Raw genomic sequence first — 18330 nt, 5'->3', positions numbered from 1 at the left:
AATGATTTGCTCTACTAGGATCCGACGTGTTGGCTGTAGTGAGTGCCCTCACAGTGATTGGTGAAGGCACTATGTAAGAAAATTTGGCCCTTTTTTATGTTAGGAGATTGGTGTTTACAAGACTGCAAAAGAGGGTATATTGATAAAAGTGTCCAAATGTAATTTTCTTTATTTTTTTCCTGCTGGCTAGTATCTAGACTTACCAAAATATGCTTATGCTGCTTTTTGAAATTTCTTTCTCAGTAGCACCAAGTTCTGGTTGTTTCAGAATAAGTGATTATTTTTGTTGTCATCATAAATAACTGACATCTGTGATTTGTTGTCTCTGAAAAATATAGAACAAATGGTAGCATCCAGGGGGTCCCACCAAGGTTAGGATCTCATTGTGCTGTTTAAGTGTATCTGAAAAGACATCCCTTTTCTGGTGAATTGGCACAGTGAAGCCACAAATGTGTTTCTTCTTACGTTTGTTTTTTTCTCTCCAAATTCAGGATTGGGTCATCAATGGGCCACCTACAGTCTTTTGGCTCTCAGGATTCTTCTTCACTCAGTCTTTTTTGACTGGTGTTTTACAAAACTATGCCAGAAAACACGCCATCCCAATTGACCGTATTGGATTTGAATTTGAGGTAAGAAAATGGAGAGGAATTTTGTTTTTCTTGAACAGCTGTAAACATGTTCTGGGGCAGCAAGGAATAGTTTTCAAATGAAAAGAAATTTTATTTAAAGGAGTAGTGTCAGACTTATCACTTACAGGATTTAATATACTCCAGATAAAAATAAAACCAAACAATGGTTTAATCATTCTAGGTGATGAAACAGGAGCACACAATGGAGAAAATTCCAGAAGACGGGGCTTATGTGAGAGGCCTTTATTTGGAAGGTGCACGATGGGATAGAGAATCCTTGGTAATTGGAGAATCACTTCCAAAAGTCCTTTATGATTCTTTGCCCATAATTTGGCTGAAACCTGGAGAAAGTTCCACATTTCTTCACATGAACATCTATTCATGCCCTGTATACAAGACAAGTGCAAGAAGAGGTGTCTTATCCACTACTGGCCACTCAACCAACTATGTTTTCTCAATTGAACTCCCTTCAGACAAGCCCCAGAAACACTGGATAAATCGAGGTGTGGCAGCCCTATGCCAGTTAGATGACTGAGAGTACGCAAGTCAAAAAACCCTTGCATTTTGTTATTAAAAGATACATTTTACTCCCCAATGGCTGCAGTCTTTTTTTATATCATGATTTCCTACTGACTTCAAAGGAGCTCCCAAATCTTTTGGTTTTTAGCCCTTCCCAGCCACTGAGCAAGAATGACTGAAAATAGAACACTAGAAACAGAAATTTATTTCAAAGGCCTGGGCATCCCCTTGCATAGATCAGAATGAACAGAACTCCCATCAAACTCTGTGCCACCCACGTCATTACAAATCTTGTGAAATCCTATTATTACCACCTAGTTGCTATCATAGAGTGGTTGTTTTTTCCTTCCTTCCATGAAATTGGGCCCAAAGAGTTTTGCTGCTGATTTTAATGGGAATCTAATGCACAACTTATGTAATTAAGACTCTGTGGATTTGCCTACTACTTCTGTGTCCCAGGAGTATGTAGGGCAAGGAGCAAGGATAAGAGAATAGTCTGTTGTCAACACGTAAACCCAATCCTCAGCTAGAATGAACTGCCAGAGCTGTATTATAAAACTATAGGAACTGACACTCCTTGAAAGATGTGCCTTGGAATTTTCATGGAAAACTTCTAGACAGCACATGCATAGGGATCCTGCCATTTCTCAGAGTGGTATGCTTGTCTCATATTTTCTTAACTTTTTTAATTTCAGTATTACTTACCTACATATCCCAGGTGCCTAATAAATGGAGCTCTTTCCTTTCTCTCATAGTCTTTTTTTACTTCCTCGTCTTGCCCTCTTGCATGTTGGATTAATAACCATCTAAAATTTTTAGTTTAAGCCTTTTCATCAGAGAAGCTCAAAGCATCTTGCAAACATTAATTAAAAATAAAGTAGCCTGAACATCTTCAAAGAGCTGTGCAGTCATTAACTAATCCCCACAGCATGCCAAGAAGGTACTAAAGATGCATCATTAGACTTCTTGTGTACACATTACAAGAGAAGCACAAAGATCAAGGCGAACATTTAAAAAAACCCCACTGCATAAACATCCACTAATTTGGAATCTTGTATTTTTTTTTCATTACCCAAATTGCAGCATTTTAATGACTTGCTCGAGGCCGCACAAAGTCAAGATATGCAGCTATAATTCAGCAATTCCTAGTATCCTGCTACAATCATTAAGTGATGCCGCTACTACTCGTTAAAGCATATGGTTCTTGTCATAGGATTTATCTGTTGTGCTTAGCTTTTCTGGTTGAAAACAGCATTCATTATTTGTTTATTAACCACTGGTTTGTTTTATACAGATACTCATAAAATAGTAACTTTTAAGAATGGTAAAAAGCAGATAAGAAGTGTTACAGGTATGTTGTATAGTGCTACTCTGCACAAAGATATACATAGGTAATTAGTACAGTATCTTCATGTACCATGTGTACCATATTTGATGCCTCATTAACAGTACGGTATGCAGGCATTTGGTGCATCATTATTGTTATATGGTGACTACAGCAAAGGTGTCATGTCAGGACACTTAATGGATATTTGTTTATTTGATAAAGGGGATAGAGATGTGCAGGTGTCTCAGCTTACTGATAGGAAGAAACTACTCTTAACAATTTAGACTAAATGATATTTGGCACCTATAACAAAAATAAAACTTGTTTATGCATGTTAGAGCCCAGTCACCCAAACTGACAATGATTTTTGAGAAGAGAATCAAGTTTCAGAAGATCTATAAATAAATTAAGATTAATTAGTCCTTTAAAAAAACTGTCTTTTCTTAGCCTCATAAGAGTAACATAGATACTTTGTTCTTGTCATGTAATTAAAATTAACTGAAATTTACTACATATTTTACATTGTGGTAATTACTGTGTTTTTAAATGGTGGCATCTGATTTTTGTTGTTATTACATCAGCAGTTCAGATCAGTATTTAGGTCACTGTGGCATCAGAGAGCACAATCCAGTCATGACCCTCCTTTTGCAGGTGCTTTGCATGCAGGCCAAAGGGGCTGGACCTGCCCATTAGATCCTGCCCTGTGGATTGATCAGATCAGTCACTGCTCTCAAAAGGATCTTTCTATTTAGATTTGAGCGTATGCATGCAAGTGACTGGTGACAACAGAGTAATCGTTCTTAAAATACTGAAATGAAGTTAAACTTTGAGGACTGTTTCTTCATCCTTCAGATAACGCTAGTCTTGCAAACACAGCCCTCTAAATTAAACCATTTTAAATGAAAAGCCAGATTCACTAGTATATGCTAGCTAAATTACATTTTATGAAGATAAGGAACTTTTAAACTGTTTGAAAATACGATGGGATAGCTTGCCATATGGGTTTCTCTTTAACACCTTTTTGTGAACGAGCACTAATGGATAGGTTGTTAAATGACACAGTTTGGTTCTTGTGAATGTACAGCAGCTTTGGTACTATGTTGTGTGCGAGATCCTTGTTACTGTGTTGATTTTCTAAATGCTTCTTCTGTGTTAATGTTTAGATCTGCAATGAAGGCATCTCTTAGAATGTAATTAAAGATGTATTTCAAGCTTTTGCAGATGTGACCAAAATAGATAGGTAAGAGAGAAGCCTGTAAGAGAGAAAAGAGGCTTCATGCCTCTGTTGCTTGCCCCTTCAGCAGGGATCAGGCATGGCTGAGTTGCTTTAGTTCATGATTACTGAAGCACGTGATTTCCTGGGCTGCCCTTACTATTGGAGAAAAAGTACTGGAATTTACTGTTGAGTGATGTATGTCTTAGAGATATTTTTCTGTGGTTCTTTGAAATGAGTTTTCCAACCTTATTTCCTGAGCATTGTCTGGACCTTCCTGAGGAATGATAAGCTGGCTAAACATTACAATTCACAATGTTTCTTGGCTGAGATGCAATTTTTTTTTTTAAAAAAAAGATAATTCAGCTGTTAGATGGACATAATAAAAATATGAAACATTTCTGGACAAATGAAGTACCTTGTAATAGTAGTAGTAGAATTCTTGGCTTTACAGGTTTAGTATTTCTGTTTCTTAATTAGAAGCTCTCATTAAACAAATCACAGGAGATACCTGTAATTACTGGAAATCATAGATACACAGCCTTGCTAATAACTGAGAGCATATGGCAAAAAATGCAGTATATAGACATTACGGAGCAAGAGAGATGTTTTCCTTAGAAACAGCAGAGAGATGTTTTCAGCTAGGGATGCTGTGAGACAGATAGGGTTAGTACATTTTCTTAGGAGATGGAAACCTTTCTCTTACCTCACCCGTACAAAAATCCATTCCAGAAACAGAAAATACTCTGTCTGTTGATTTTAACACTGCTGGGCTGTTAAAGGGAAAATTATACAATGAAAAAGCAAAAGACAGCACAAAGGCCCCAAATTCTTCTACTTTTGAGTTCCTATGAGCTGGAATGTTTTGCCTAATCACATTAGAAACATTAGTGAAAGATGTAGTTCTCTCCTGTAATTAGCATTCTTGGAAATTAATTTATAGGTATGATCACATAAATGACCTTTCTGTCTATGGATAAAAGATGGATATTACTGATACCATTTCTGATGACTACACAGTAGGGCCCCAAGGGAGTGATGTCCATGCTGCTTATTTTCTCCAGATCTAACAGGTATTACAAGAACAAACTTCTGTTAGTAGGGAGATAGATCAGATAATTAATTTTAACCTGTTTCAGTCCTGTGATACTTCCCTTGGAATAGATTGGGTCACTGTTGCAACTCAATGAGCATTTCCTCACTCCTAGACAACACTGAGGGGGCACATTCAGTAAGGAGGTGCTGGGTCCATTTCTTAAATGATTGTGCGCTTGCTAATGTTAGTGTTAAATTTGGTTTTATAAGTGCATGGCTTCATAAGTTATAACCTTATTAATAATAGAGTTAGGGACAGAATTTCCAGAGAGGAGGTATTATTTAAGTATTCAAGGCCAGATATCATGCCAACAAATTACTACTACTACCAGTTAGCGTGCAGGAGAGTTCATGCAACTCAGGACTTATTTCTAAAGAATATAAAGCTAATGTCATCCTTTTATTCTAAGTTTTTCTGTTACCTCCTGACTAGTGTGATAAATTGGAAAGGGACAGTATTTACTGGAAGAGGAGTAAGAGACAGTTAAGGAAGTGCAGGAGAAAGTGTACAGTGAGTGCTTGGATCTGGTGCATTACAAACTCTCAAGAACTCAAAGTGTTTTAGGACATCTTTTTGCAACTAAAATTAATGTGTAGGAATGACATATTGCACCATCGTTGGGATACTTCTTGACAGAAGTTAGAATTTAATACAATGAGTACCAGCTGACATCTCTGCCTACCTGTTTGACTCAGTTGCAGATGAAGTTTTTTTGGTGAAACTCCCTCAGAATGGTAGTTTGCCAGTTTGACCTCCAAAACCAAATAACTCTATTTCAGTTTCTCCTTTCCATACAGAGTTTAACTTAAGCTGTGAAAGAAGGGGTTTGCTCTTCTGACTTGACAAAAGAGTTAGTTCAGTTCTTCCTTTTAGCTGAAGAGCTTCAGGTTTTAACAAATTTCAGTCTTTTCCTTCTTGTGCTGGAAAGTAATGAGGATCAGGCACTAGGTAATTATTTCTCAAACACTTATTTTGAAAAATTAATGGACTATCTAGCATGTTAAAGCATCTCAAATAATGCAATGCTGTTACTGCAGTTCAACTTAGTGGCTTGTCAGTTAAGCAAGTGGATACTCATTTGAGTTACTTAAGGCTACTTGAGCCTTTCAAAAATTGCTTATTTATACTTCCCTTCAGAAATAAACTCAGACTTGTGTTGTTATTTCAGTTTAGTGTAAATCTTCTGTAATTGTAGAGATGTTCCATTGAAATAATCTGCATCTTACAATACGTGCTCAGGACAGAGTTGTGACTATAATATAGACAGTACATTTAGCCTGCTCATTTACATAGCTGTTTATTCACCTGATGAGTCACAACATCAGTACCTTCATTAGCCACATGAATTTTAACAATCCAAAAGATTCACGATAGTTTAATGGCAAAGAACGAGCCTAAGCTTCCATTCAAAACCCTTGTCTCTGCACATTTTGGTTTGGCTCAGTTGACACATCTCTACCCTGGTATAGCAGAATGACAGGAAAAGACTGTGTTTGGACTTCTTTCAGTGAAGGATTAAGCAGTGTATATAATCATGTTAGTTTCTACTGTCTTTATTCCATCCTCCTTTTGCTAGGCTAAAGGAGTTTTGTGTCTTCCTGGCAGCAGTAAATTTGCAAAGCTCCCACTGACAGGCAGAACAATGGCATTTTACATGTTACTTCCCACATGAGGCATTCCCAGGAAATAATTATATGGGAATAGATACCTTTGTGGACTGGAGCCATACAGGGTAGTGAGAAATTGGGCTAGCCGGTACCTGTTGTGCTGACTCGCTGTTCTCACTTTTTTCCTCATACTTTCTCATCTGCTTGTAGTTTTTTCATTCTTACAAGTACATTCCTGGGGGAGGAACTGTCATTTTGTTCCACACATGACCAGTTTTAACTTATTTTTAAGGTAGACAAGAATATTTCTTTGCCATTTGTCTATTAGGACTTGGAGAGTTTAGGATGAGTTGGAGAGCTCAGAAAATGAGATTTCATTGGTTTTGCTCACTTTAACAGGAAATAATATCCACTGCATTTTCCAAATTTGCTTTTTTGTCACCATTAGCTTCTAGCTGGAATAGCTTGTTGCTTTTACCACCTGGCCTTAAACCCACAGCTGTTGGCTGTGCTTAGGTAGTCTCCCAGTACAGTGTGGCTCTTGTCCACAGCTTGGTCTCAGTGGTACTTCTAGCCTGAAGGGCAGAAGGCTCCCCTGACTTCCCTGAAGAGAATTTGTAAACAGCCTGGAAAAAACAGAGGACTGAAAAGGAGCCAAAACGACTGGTGGCCAGTGAGGGGGAAATTAATTTTGTTTCACTTCCGTTCACGAGGCATCTGCAAACCAGAAATACCCCGCAGACTTAAGAGACTGAAGAGATAGTTGTAGATACTTGAATAAAGTTGGGGGTTCTGTCCATAATGTAAGAGTTAAAACCTAACACTAAAATTACTGTTGAGAAAGCCAGTGTGGTGATTATGTGGAAAAGCTAACCATGTAAAAACGCACCGTGGACACCCAGAGCATCTTAAGCTCGCTCCCATCGTGATACCCTGAAGGGAGAGTTTTCAGTCAGTCTGTACATGAGGAACCCAGGACTGGAATGTTTTACCCCGAGTTGTGTAATGGCATTCCAAACTTCGCGTTTCATGTTCACACCCTTTCCAAAGGAAAGGGGAAAAAAAGCTGACATAGAGGCTCTAGGCCACTCCTCTGCAGTTTGCAAAAAGCCAAAAGGAGTGGTGGCATTTCTGCTGTCTCTTTGCTACTGTCCATTTAGAAATAACACTTCACCATAAGGATACCATCAAACTGGAACGTTTCTCCAGGGACAACAGGCAGAGCAGGGACAAGAGAGAAAGGAGTGCAGCTGCATGATGCAGTCACTGTATTTGCACTTGCATGTAGAAGCTCAGGAGGCACTGTGCTTGCTTCTCCTGGACTTTCTTCGTTTTTGTTGAGCCTTACACGAGGCACTGTCTTGAATCACAATTGAGCATACATAATCCTCAGACCACTAGAGAATGCCGCTATAGATTAACAGAGTTTGAAAACATGCTGTAATTTGTCCTGATGTCAAAGTAATCTTCATATCACACCTCACTCCTTGAAAAGTGTTACTTTTATTGATTAGTCAGTGGTTGAAAGGTAATAAATATTAGACCAACCTTATCCATCATATGCAATGTATCAATTAGCTTTTTGGCCTCAGGAAATGTGTCAGCAAGTGACCAAGACAGTTTCATTCACAGTTGTGCACAAAAATCACCTGGATTGCAGTCCACAGCTTACATGATGGGTTATGAAAGTTCATCATGGGATTTCAGGTATATTGGCTTAGAAATCTTCCTTAACTTTTCCTGATGTCGCAATGTACGGCCTTGTTTATGGGCAAGACCCATAGGAGGCAGATGGATCTGGAAAAGAAAATCCCACCAGTTAGGTGCAAACTGAGAAGCTACAAGAAAAAGAAGGCATATATACAGATTAGGTTTCACTGAGTTTTAAATAATTTCCTTACACTTTGGAGGGGGCAACTGTACTGTCTCTTAGAAATTAGATTTCTAGGAGGAGTGCTATGAGTGATTAGTGATACAACTTAGAGCCCCTAAATGTTGTGTTTATTGAAATCCTATATATTCTAGGGTTTGGTAACCTCGTTCTATAGCTTGATATCAGACTGTAATGATAAAATACTTATTGAAATAGGACTCCTGACAATGTTCCAGAACCGTATGACCTAGAAAACCCTAACAATTGTCTTAAAGCACTGCGTTTTTTTCATACCTATCTAACAAGTCACAAAATAATCCCGAACTGTATGTATTGAAAGACTGCTTCCTTACTGGCATGGTTATATACACCATATTAAAATGCACAATCAATGTCATTGACTTTACAAGCAGAGGGAGCAATAGGTGACAGACTCTCCCTTTGATTGACAAAGTCTTTGTATTTCATCAGACTGTTAGTGGGAGTCAGGCAGCTGTGTTCCCCTTAAGTGATTGAAAAATGTAGGTGTTAGCAGTCAGATGTTATTGTTGCTGAGGCTGTCAGCCTGTAAGATAGCTGTTTAGGTGCAAATAGTGGTAAAAACACTGACTAAAGCAGCAATAGAGATTTCTAGAATCTGAAAAATAATGATTATCCAGTTTGTCTGAGAGAGCTGATCTAAGACTGATCCTTTGGGATTTTGAAGCCACTGCAGAGCATACATTTTAAACCCATTTCTAGGAGCATTGTTTGCCAGATGTGCAGTTATTCTGTATATTGGAGAAAAAGAAAAAGCTATTGTGTGAAACAGATGCTAACAGTGATCATATTCTAGTCAAGCATCTGATGAAGATACAATATAATTTTGACCATAACTGCCTTGATAAGGAAACTATAGGTGTGAAAATGTAATCAACAGGAGTAGAGAGGAAGTCTCTATGGGAGGCAGCATAAAGTACTGCAGACAGAAGTGGCTGGGCAGTGAGGAAACTGTATTGAATGATGTAATAGAAGACATTGCTGCAACTTCCAGTATGTCAGTAATCTTGGACGTGTTTTTCTCTAGGAACAGGGGGAAAGAAGCAGCAACATAGGCAGGTGGTTTTATAAGACTTGATTTTATAAGACCAGGAGAACAATTACCAGTAATGTAGGCTATGAAAATGATTGTATCTATGATAGACATATTATTCTCTCATTCTATTTTATGTGGAAAGATTAACAGATTTAATTCCATTGCAATCTTTTTCTACATTTATCAGTCGGACAAGACTGCCTAAATATTCACAGGCCTTAGGAGTTTAGCTCATGCAACTCTATTTAGGCTTTCACTTCTTATTTTGAGAAGAAATTAGCCAATTTACAGCATAGTAAGATAGATGGAGAACATTTCAATATACATTTGGCTTATTTGGCTCTGATGTAGCACAGCACTCAAATATTGGCTCATCTAAAAAACACAGCGTGGTGACAGTGATGTGAACTTACAGTTTTATTGTCCAGTGAGAGCTAAGTGGATATAGCTTAAGACTTTGTGACTAGATTTATACTCACAGGTCTTGGGTAGGGGATGTTATAGTGAAGTCCAATTTCTATTCTTGCCTTACATTCTTCTATACACTGCTTAATCAATTTTGGATCTGTTACCTAAGATCATACAAACAAATTTTTTGTACAAGTACAGCAATTAGCAATTGGAAGCTCAAGCGTAAATGATGCACAGCCACATGACTTTCTTTAGCTTTTTTTGGCAATCCCAAGGATACAATGATTGTATTTTTCACATCCATAAAAGGTAACATTAGTATTTGTGTTGACTCAACAGTTCTGGGCTTGATGGCACTGCATATTAAGGCCCAGAGGCTGTCATGACTGAGGCTACAGAAGGAAGTTTTTACCCAAACATGGTATTTTCTCTGTAAAAAGACAATACACTTGTAAATACTGATACATCCATGGAAAAACCACACTCACCCATTCGTCACTCTGCAAGGTAGCTAGAGGAGAAAGGGAAGAGACTCCTTAGTCTACATTCTGTTATCATCCTATCCAGAAACTCCCCTTGAAGTGAGAAATGTGGTGTAAATTGGGACTTAAATTCACTTCTTGATTTTGCATTACTTGCATTTAGTCCCAGACCAAAATAGGTATTGTGATCTTTAATTACAAGAAGGACCTTTGATTACCGTAGAGTCTGTGTTGCCCCTTACAAAAGGGTTCTGAAGGTTTGAAATTTCTTCCTTAAAAAAAAAAGTGCTTCTTTTAAAAGAAGTGCCAATAATTGCTGCTTTGGGGGAAAAAAAAAAAGTGTAAGAAGCTACTGAGCTTTGCCATAGCATGGGTAATGATACACTTAGCTAACTTGCTAAAAGATCAAAAACTGCTTCAATTACATAGGCAGTATCTTTGGAATTTAATTTTTTCTTGGCATTTTGTTAGTGAAAGCTCTGTACCTTTTAGACTTCTACAGTAATTAATGAAGAGCTGAAATGGTTTGAGTTTTCTTATTACTATTTCAGGGGTGAAATTTGAACTATTGCCTGATTACACCAGCATTTAAGATGAATGAAATTTTGGGCAATCATCTCTTAAGTTCATATCTTAGTATTCAGTCACTGAGACAGTGCAAAGAGCAAGAGAGGAACCATTCAGAAATTCAAAACTGTAAGGACACTCACGTTTTTGTTTTTTCGGAATAATGTTTTGGCTTCATTTTTAATGTACTCTTTCTCTTTAATAGTTTCTTCTATCTGTCCTGATGCCGATTGCCATTTTTTGGCTATCTGGAATATCTTGCGGTAAAGGCCAAGAACTTCTTGTCGAGTAACTGGTGTCATCTAAAAAAGCAACACAAACCCCCAAACATATGCGTTAACATTTGAGTTGCTAAAAGGCCAACAAGCAGTACACTTTTCCCCACAACTGAATTAGTTTAAAAATATTTCTACCATCTAAAGATATGCTGAGCTATATGAAAAAATCGGAAATAGCTGTAAACAATAATTAGCTGTTGAAAGCTGAAGACAAAATCCAGCAAAGTATTTAAACTGATACTTAAATCTGTCTCCATTCAAACAGCTTGAGCTCTTGCTCAAAGTTAAGCATTTCCTTTAGCGCTCTGCTGAATCAGAACCCTGGTACAAGAAAGCCCAGGTTGTATTTCACTGCTATTTTGCAACAGACATTGGGCAAGTCACCGAAACTCTGAGCATCCCCCTTCCTGTGAAGCTGTCATACCAATGCTGACCCTATCTTTGCAAAGCATCTTGAACTCTCTGAATAAAAATACATGATAAAACCACCATGATATTGCTGAAAACCAGTGTAGATTTCAGAGCTTATTTGTGACACCACTACAGTATGTAGTAATGATTCAGCTGGAGTTTGATGTGATGAAAAGGTGATGAAAGCTATTTTATCTAAGCACTGCAGGAGAGGCAGACCAGCTGTGGATTTAGGAAAGTCCTGAATGTCTTGATTTTCAGAGAGCTGTGTACCTGCTGAGCCCACTGAATCAGCCTGCAGGCGCAGTAAGAATCTTTGTCAGAAATCAAGAATGAAATCCTATTCTTACTCCATGTAAATGAGTATTTTATCATGTAAGTGATGACACTGTTTCACGCCAGACCACAAATATCCCTGAAACAAACTCCACTGCTGGAATAACAACACTTCTGACATGGAGTAGATTTGCAGAAACAATGAGTTCCAACTTTAGGGACACCACAGCTGTCGCAGGTACCTCGTTGTCCAAATGGAAGATGCAGCAGCACTGCAAAGTAAGTACATGGATATGACAAGGAACAAGTGTCAGGGCCAGGACATTCTCTGACTGTCACAGGATCCATTTGCCACCCTGGAGCTCTAGTTACTGTGGTTGAATCTACCCTGAAATCAGACCTGTAGACACCCGGACCGCTGCGGAAAGCTTGGCAATGCGGCTGTCGCTCATCAACGTGCAGTCTGTGGCAATTCCTGTTAGTGCCAGTAGTAAAAGGGTTTTGGACCAAAGTCTTCTCAGGCCATACAGTTCTCAGGTGGCTGCCTCCACCACAGCAGCTCCACTGGTATTTCCTAACAGTCTCTTGTGGCTTCGGTCAGTCACACCATCTTTTCCTCACCAAAGTCAGAACTACAGATGCTAACCTGTAGGCAGGATTGGGGCTGTAGTTTGTTTTGCTAAAAAATCCCAAACTATTAAATCCTAGCCTTTTTTATCTTAACTGTTGCTATATCTAAAGACTTTTTGTTGATTCATGACTCTGTTAGGGATCTTAAGAAGTACAGACATAAAATTGGTTTTCTCTGATTCTTAGAACATTTTTAATTTGCTCTTTGTATTTTAAAATGTTTAACCAATCATATTTTTTCCCCCAGGTATAAAAATGATTCTTCCTACCCAGCAGAAAGCATTTTTAGTAAATATTTATGGTATTTCTAGGAAATATCTGCATTAAAATAGCTAGGTAGTCCCAACTCGTCAAACACTTTGGAATAAATGCTTCGCTTTATCCACTCTACAGCTCCATTTTAGGCAATAAAATTAGTCACGCACAAAGCTACACATGTCTCTGTATCTGAAAAATCATTGCTCCCCTTTGTCAAGTGCATATTTTGTAAAGATAATAAATAGTTCCATTACAAGGGCTGACCTAGCACAGGCTGAGTCCTAAATCACGTCCTCACCTCAAGCCCCTCCTGGCCTCACCCCTCTACTTTTATTTGAAGGTGTCAGCTCTGGCGGAGCTGGTAATACTCTTTGTTCCCTGCTGACAGCTAATAACAGCTGACGGCACTAGAAACTTTCAGCTGAGGTTTTCATGTAGTCCATAAAGAAAACAAGAGGAATAATGTCAGGGGAAAAAAATGTTTAAAATACAGGTTTAAATTCTGATCTATGCATTGGGACAATTTCCAAAGCCACAACATGGGACAGTGCATGCCCTTTGCTCAGAGATGTAATCATACCTGTTGCTTTTGGATTGTAAACATATCAAGAACCTGTTTATAAAGATTTTGTTTAAAAGTTCAGAGCCAACAATATTTTTTTTCCCTGTCAGTTGCTTCTGGTCCCCCACCTAGAACTTATTTTTTTCTTTCTTTCATTTCTTGGTGTTGGAATTCATACAGAACTGTGTAGCCCTCATCTAGGTATAGGCTCCACTTCCACATTATTGCTCTCCTTCCCACATATGCTAAATGATGTAAAAGATATGAAGCAGCTTTTCAAATATATTCAGCAACCAGCTGCTCCCATGGCTCGTTTAGTCAACAATTTCTAACATTACAGACCTGCTTATAAACCATTTCTGCAAAGATGCATAAATGAAGGTGTGAGGAGCCCTTCACAGACAGAGGCCCCCATCTATCACGGAAAAGGATGAGAGCAAATAGGAAGAAATTCAAATCCTGTGTCAGATTCTGTGTGGGAGTATAAGCAGGGAATAATCCCACCAAGAGCAAAATTACTTCCAATTTAAAATGTTGTAAATGAGATTGGGATTTTTTTCTTTGGTATAAACAGAGCCCATATCGACAGAAATGTAAGTGATGGTACAAGTCATGTATCAGGTGTAACTTCATCAAGTGACACTACTTGTATTAGTTTTGTGGGTGTGCAAAATGATTGTGAGTAGGACAGAAAGGAAGATAAGGGAAGCTTTCATGTCCTTGTAGTTACTCATCTTGCAACTTAAATCTTCGGCATTTAAATCATAATTATATTTCACATCTCTGGAATGCTAAATGGATGTTACACCACCTTCCCACTAACACTCATCTTGTGGTAGTCACACCCATTGTTTAACTTCTACCACCCTTCATTTTATTGCAGAATGCAGCCCACAGAGGTTAACCACAGGCGTTTCTGACAAAAAGTACAGGGCTGTTGTATTAGCTGAGCAAATTTCAGGTGTTTACTGCAACAAAACAAACTGGGAGAGGTCAAAGGTAGGTCTGGACGCACAGACGTATCAATGGGAAAAGTGGCAGATTGCAGGCTGGTTTTGAGCTGATTGTTCGAATTAAGCCTTTGGAGGGAAGCCAAGCGTTGCCTTCCCAAATAAGCATTTGCTGGATGCTGTGGCAGAGTTCTGACAATGCAGGGTTGTATCATTCTTTTGATCTCCATGCAAACCCCTGTTATCAACATGCAGATCAAGCACATGAAATATCCCATTGTATCCAAACTTGCAAAGGAGGCTTGAGCAGTTAATGAGTTACTGCATGATGAAGACGCAAACTTTTTTCATCATTAATTTAAACAAATAATCCTTTAGACTATAAAATGTAGTAAGTTTTTCTTTCAGGAAACAAACACACAAAAATTCATTTGGATTTTTAGATGCCTGACCTAAAAGTTCAATAATCTGAACAATCAGTGAAACACCAATTGTCTTTTGCTATTTGCAGATTTGTTTAGAATTTAAATTAAAAGTTTATAAGGAAAGGAATCTGTCAACTGCACTGTAACGCGACCCCAATAGTGCACTGTGAAAATGCAGTTAGGATGGAAGGCAAGTTGCACAGACTGACTACTTATATAGGAGCAGCTAAATTAGAGCTGCTTCCCAGCCAGGGATGCTTGGCTAAGCATGCGTGTCCAGCGCTCTCCTGTCTGCACCGCTCCTTTGCTGAAGCAGTAAGTCTGCTTTATTTCATCCTTTGTTTTTGAGTCAAGCATTAGCTACTCACTTTAAACAAAATCTGCCAGCAGCAAGTACATAGAGGATTTTAGGAAACAAAGGGTGAAAGTAATAGCCCATGGGGAAAAAAAAGGATATTTTAAAACAATAGATCTCCTCTTTCACATCCCTGCTAACTAGGGCACACATTAGTAACACACACTTGGTGCTGATGCTGAAACCATATTTGCTCAGGGGAGGAGACAGTGGGGAACAGAACTCTGTGTGAAATAATTTGAAAAAAGCAGCTTTGAACTTCTCAAGATGTAAAATGTTTTATTTAGGAGCAACACAACTTCTATTTGACAGCTGCTTTGCTACTGGCAAGGAGTCCTAAAGACACAATAACAAACTGCTGGGCTGACTGCCTTCTGAATCCAACTATGATCGCATTTCTGTTAGGGAAATAAATGACACAATTCAAAAGCATACTGTATCAACATTGAAGTATGGAACACCACCAGCTACAGCCTATATGGCAATCTGTATCTCATATTTCCAAATGCAGTCTTTGCCTAATGTTTATTTAAAGAGATGCAAAAAATTGCTCGCATCTGGCCATTGTGGGTTTTTTTAAGCGCTAAATTACACTACTTAGCTGAAGAGTGACTTGCAGTCTCTCTCCTGCTGCTAATGCGACAGATAATCAATCATTCCTTTCACAGCTATCCACAGCAACTAGAGGTCAGTAATCCATATTCATCTTTCGTGCAAGTCTGCCAAAATGAGTCTGTGGTTTTTAAGGCAGCAATGAATTTGGTCTGTCATTTCCTTGAGGGACAACAACTGAAACAATGAGTTCCTGTGGCACAGGGAAAAGAGAAGGGGTCACAGATGCCTGTGATAGCCAGGCAGGTCACGTGCCTTCCAGTGATACTAAATTTCAAAATCCAGTTTCCACAAGAGTAATGTTATCTTCCTTAACTCAAATCAAGGACTTAGTGCCCTGTGACAGCTAGTACCCTGCAAACATCAACCAAATGTGGCTGCAGTATGTACCTAGCAAAGTGAAAACTTGATTTGATTTTCATTCTTGATCGAACATTCATACTTAAGATTCAGCCAAAACCAAATCATAGCAAAACTTGAATCACAGCTAAAATAGTCCATCTTCACGTAGTGAAAAACAAACTAAAAAGAAAGATCATATTCTTCCATGATGGTGTTACATCCTCACTTCTACCACCGGTGACACAAGCCTGTAAATTTCAAGACATTTCCATCAAGGATTAATTTGACTCCACATGTTTCTCACTGTTTCCATCTACAAGCTGCAATCATAAATCTGTGCAGATTTGGTGGAAAAGAACCAAGTTACTATATTTACTTTATTTAGTAATACCTGAAAGCAAGGGACTTTCACATGGTTTTGGATTTTGTCATGCCAGTATCTTTCTGCTGGCAAATTGATCTGAAACCCTGATGTGAAGCCATGATCAACACCTCAACCAGCCTCTCGAATAAGTCTTTGTACTTACACTGTTCATCAGCTGGGATGGGAACTCTGCCACCCTAGTGGATTTCTAACTGAGCCTGGATCTCTTTTAAGCTTTCTCTTCTCTATGGAGTGGTCTTTTGATCAGAAAAAGGAAACTGCATGCAAAGAGAATACAATCAAATAGTAAAAGCAAGGACTTGGATTTTACCGCTGGTTTTCCTATGTAATTTCAAATAAGTGAAATTGCAGAAAATTAGAATTCTACAGCATTCTCTTCATTTGAATAAATGGAAGTGGAAACCCTTAATTAGTCGCTTTTGATCACAGAGTTTTCATCTTCTTAGTCTGAGGTGGTCAAGGTGTTACGCAGTTTTAGTAGGACATACAGACTGGCTCTGGGAGTGCTCCTGTGCTGTAGTAGCCTCAGGAAGAACAGAAATGCTGACTTAGACCGTGGAGAAGAGGAGGGGAAACAACAAAAAAATTGCTTTATATATTTCCTAGCTTTCTCCTGAAAAGCACGCAGTGTCCAGGTAAACTCTAAAGATATATGAACTTGTCCCTAGTCTTGTGCAACAATATTGCTCATGCTTTCATCCATTTAGAACCATTTTCTCCTCCTTTGTGTTTAGTTTTCTATCCATTACAAGCAGAGAAAGAGGTTTTAATGCAGTACAACAAATTTAGCAGAGAAGACGAAGTCTCGTCTATCCTTGGATGGCCTTACTTATATAATACAGAAGCATACAAAGATACAACATGAACACAAAAGCCAGTATGGATTTATGCACCTTATTCATATCTTGGCTTTGAGCCAAATGCAACTGAGTGCATGAATAGAAATATTTTCCAGCATTGGAAATGCTCCCAAACTCGAGGACAGGTATAAATATTAATGCTAGTAGAAAAACAATCCTCCCTAACCCCTTTCTTACTTAATTCTGTGGGTCATTTAATATAACTCATTTAATGAACCCACTGCTTCGGTTTCCAAACGCTTCAGTCCCAGGACATCGATAGATCGGATTTTTAGTCTTTGTTCATGAACTATAGCAGGGCATGTATTGAAAAAATGATTTGTTTTTTGGAAATCAAGTGTGTGAATCCCATTCACAATTTTGCCAGCAAAGCCTCAGACAGTGTTTGCACCAGACTCCCCCGATGGAGCATGGATCCGCCTTTGGGGCCTCCTGCTTCACAGCCAGCATGAAGGCAGTGGCATGTGGGGCCCGGGAAAGCGCCGCTTCATCTGCCCCTGAGTCTTCTCCCAGTTTCTGTGGGGACAAGGCCCTCAGGCCTGGGGGGGCGCAGAGGACACCTCCCTGATATGAGCTGCAGGCCCAGGCCAGCAGTTGAGGCCTCACGTCACACAGGGCCTTCCCCACACCACCCGGGAGCTGGGCTGCCCCACAGCCGCGATGGGGCTGGGCAGCGGGGCCGCCACCTTCCTCGCTCTGGGAGCCAGGCCTACACCGGCGAGGGCCTCAGCCAGCGGCATGCGGGCGGGCGCTGGGCGGCCGTGGGGCTTGGCAGCGCCCCACACGCTGTGCGCCACGGGGGGGGCGGTGTTAAGATGGCGCTGCCCGCCCCACCCCGTCTTTGCCCGGTGCCGCCCGGCCGCCGGGGGGCGCCGCAGGCTCGGGCACCCTGCTGCCCCCTGGCGGCCGGGGCAGCACTGCCCCCTGCAGCGGGGCGGAACCAACGCGCGAAGCAGAGGGGGTTGGCCAACGCTCCCAGCCGCCAGCCTCCCCTCTCCCCTCCCCTCCCCTCCCCTTCCCCTTCCCCGCGAGTGGGCCTGCCCGCTCCCCACCCCCTCGCCTTACCTTCGGGAGAAGCGCGCCGGGACCCCGCTCCCCGCCCTCGCGCGGCGGTTCCGCCCCGCTGGGCCCCGTCCCCCCGCGCCGGTGGGCGAAGGAAGCGGCCGCCCGTCGCCCTCCCTGCCCTC

The 18330-nt window shown here is 40.0% G+C and overlaps 2 protein-coding genes across 3 annotated transcripts in view; one reads left to right on the top strand and one right to left on the bottom strand.

Annotated features, from left to right (window-relative positions):
- DNAH3 (dynein axonemal heavy chain 3) overlaps positions 1-8051 on the top strand; it is a 70200-nt gene extending 62149 nt beyond the window's left edge. The window contains exons 61-62 of the mRNA XM_040591500.1: positions 492-629; positions 811-8051. Of these exons, the coding sequence (XP_040447434.1) occupies positions 492-629; positions 811-1164 (492 nt within the window). The 3' untranslated portion in view covers positions 1165-8051. The remainder of the gene's footprint in view (positions 1-491; positions 630-810) is intronic.
- LYRM1 (LYR motif containing 1) lies at positions 7876-18329 on the bottom strand. Of its 2 annotated transcripts, XM_040591497.1 has the most exons (5): positions 18209-18329; positions 16426-16540; positions 10943-11101; positions 9819-9911; positions 7876-8188 (listed from the first exon to the last, which is right to left on the bottom strand). In XM_040591497.1, exons 2-5 carry the CDS (start codon positions 16432-16434, stop codon positions 8072-8074), a joined length of 378 nt encoding a protein of 125 aa, XP_040447431.1. In that variant the 5' UTR covers positions 16435-16540; positions 18209-18329; the 3' UTR covers positions 7876-8071. The 2 variants fall into 2 exon arrangements, with proteins under 2 accessions (XP_040447431.1, XP_040447432.1); XM_040591498.1 differs by lacking the exon at positions 16426-16540 and having other exon boundaries at positions 18209-18328.
- Between the last annotated feature and the right edge of the window lies 1 nt (position 18330).

The sequence above is a fragment of the Falco naumanni genome, chromosome 4 (genome assembly GCF_017639655.2).
Source record: "Falco naumanni isolate bFalNau1 chromosome 4, bFalNau1.pat, whole genome shotgun sequence".
NCBI lineage: Eukaryota > Metazoa > Chordata > Aves > Falconiformes > Falconidae > Falco > Falco naumanni.
Note: the sequence above shows the minus strand (reverse complement) of the source record. Positions and strands in the feature narration are given on the sequence as shown.

Excerpts from the sequence above, each read along its gene's own strand:
- LYRM1 (XM_040591497.1), bottom strand. Across the intron at positions 9,912-10,942 it reads TATTCCGAAAAAACAAAAAC|GTAACAGATCCAAAATTGAT; the intron begins GTGAGTGTCCTT and ends GTATGATCTTAG. Across the intron at positions 8,189-9,818 it reads ACATCCCCTACCCAAGACCT|ATCCATCTGCCTCCTATGGG; the intron begins GTGAGTATAAAT and ends TTTCTTTTCCAG.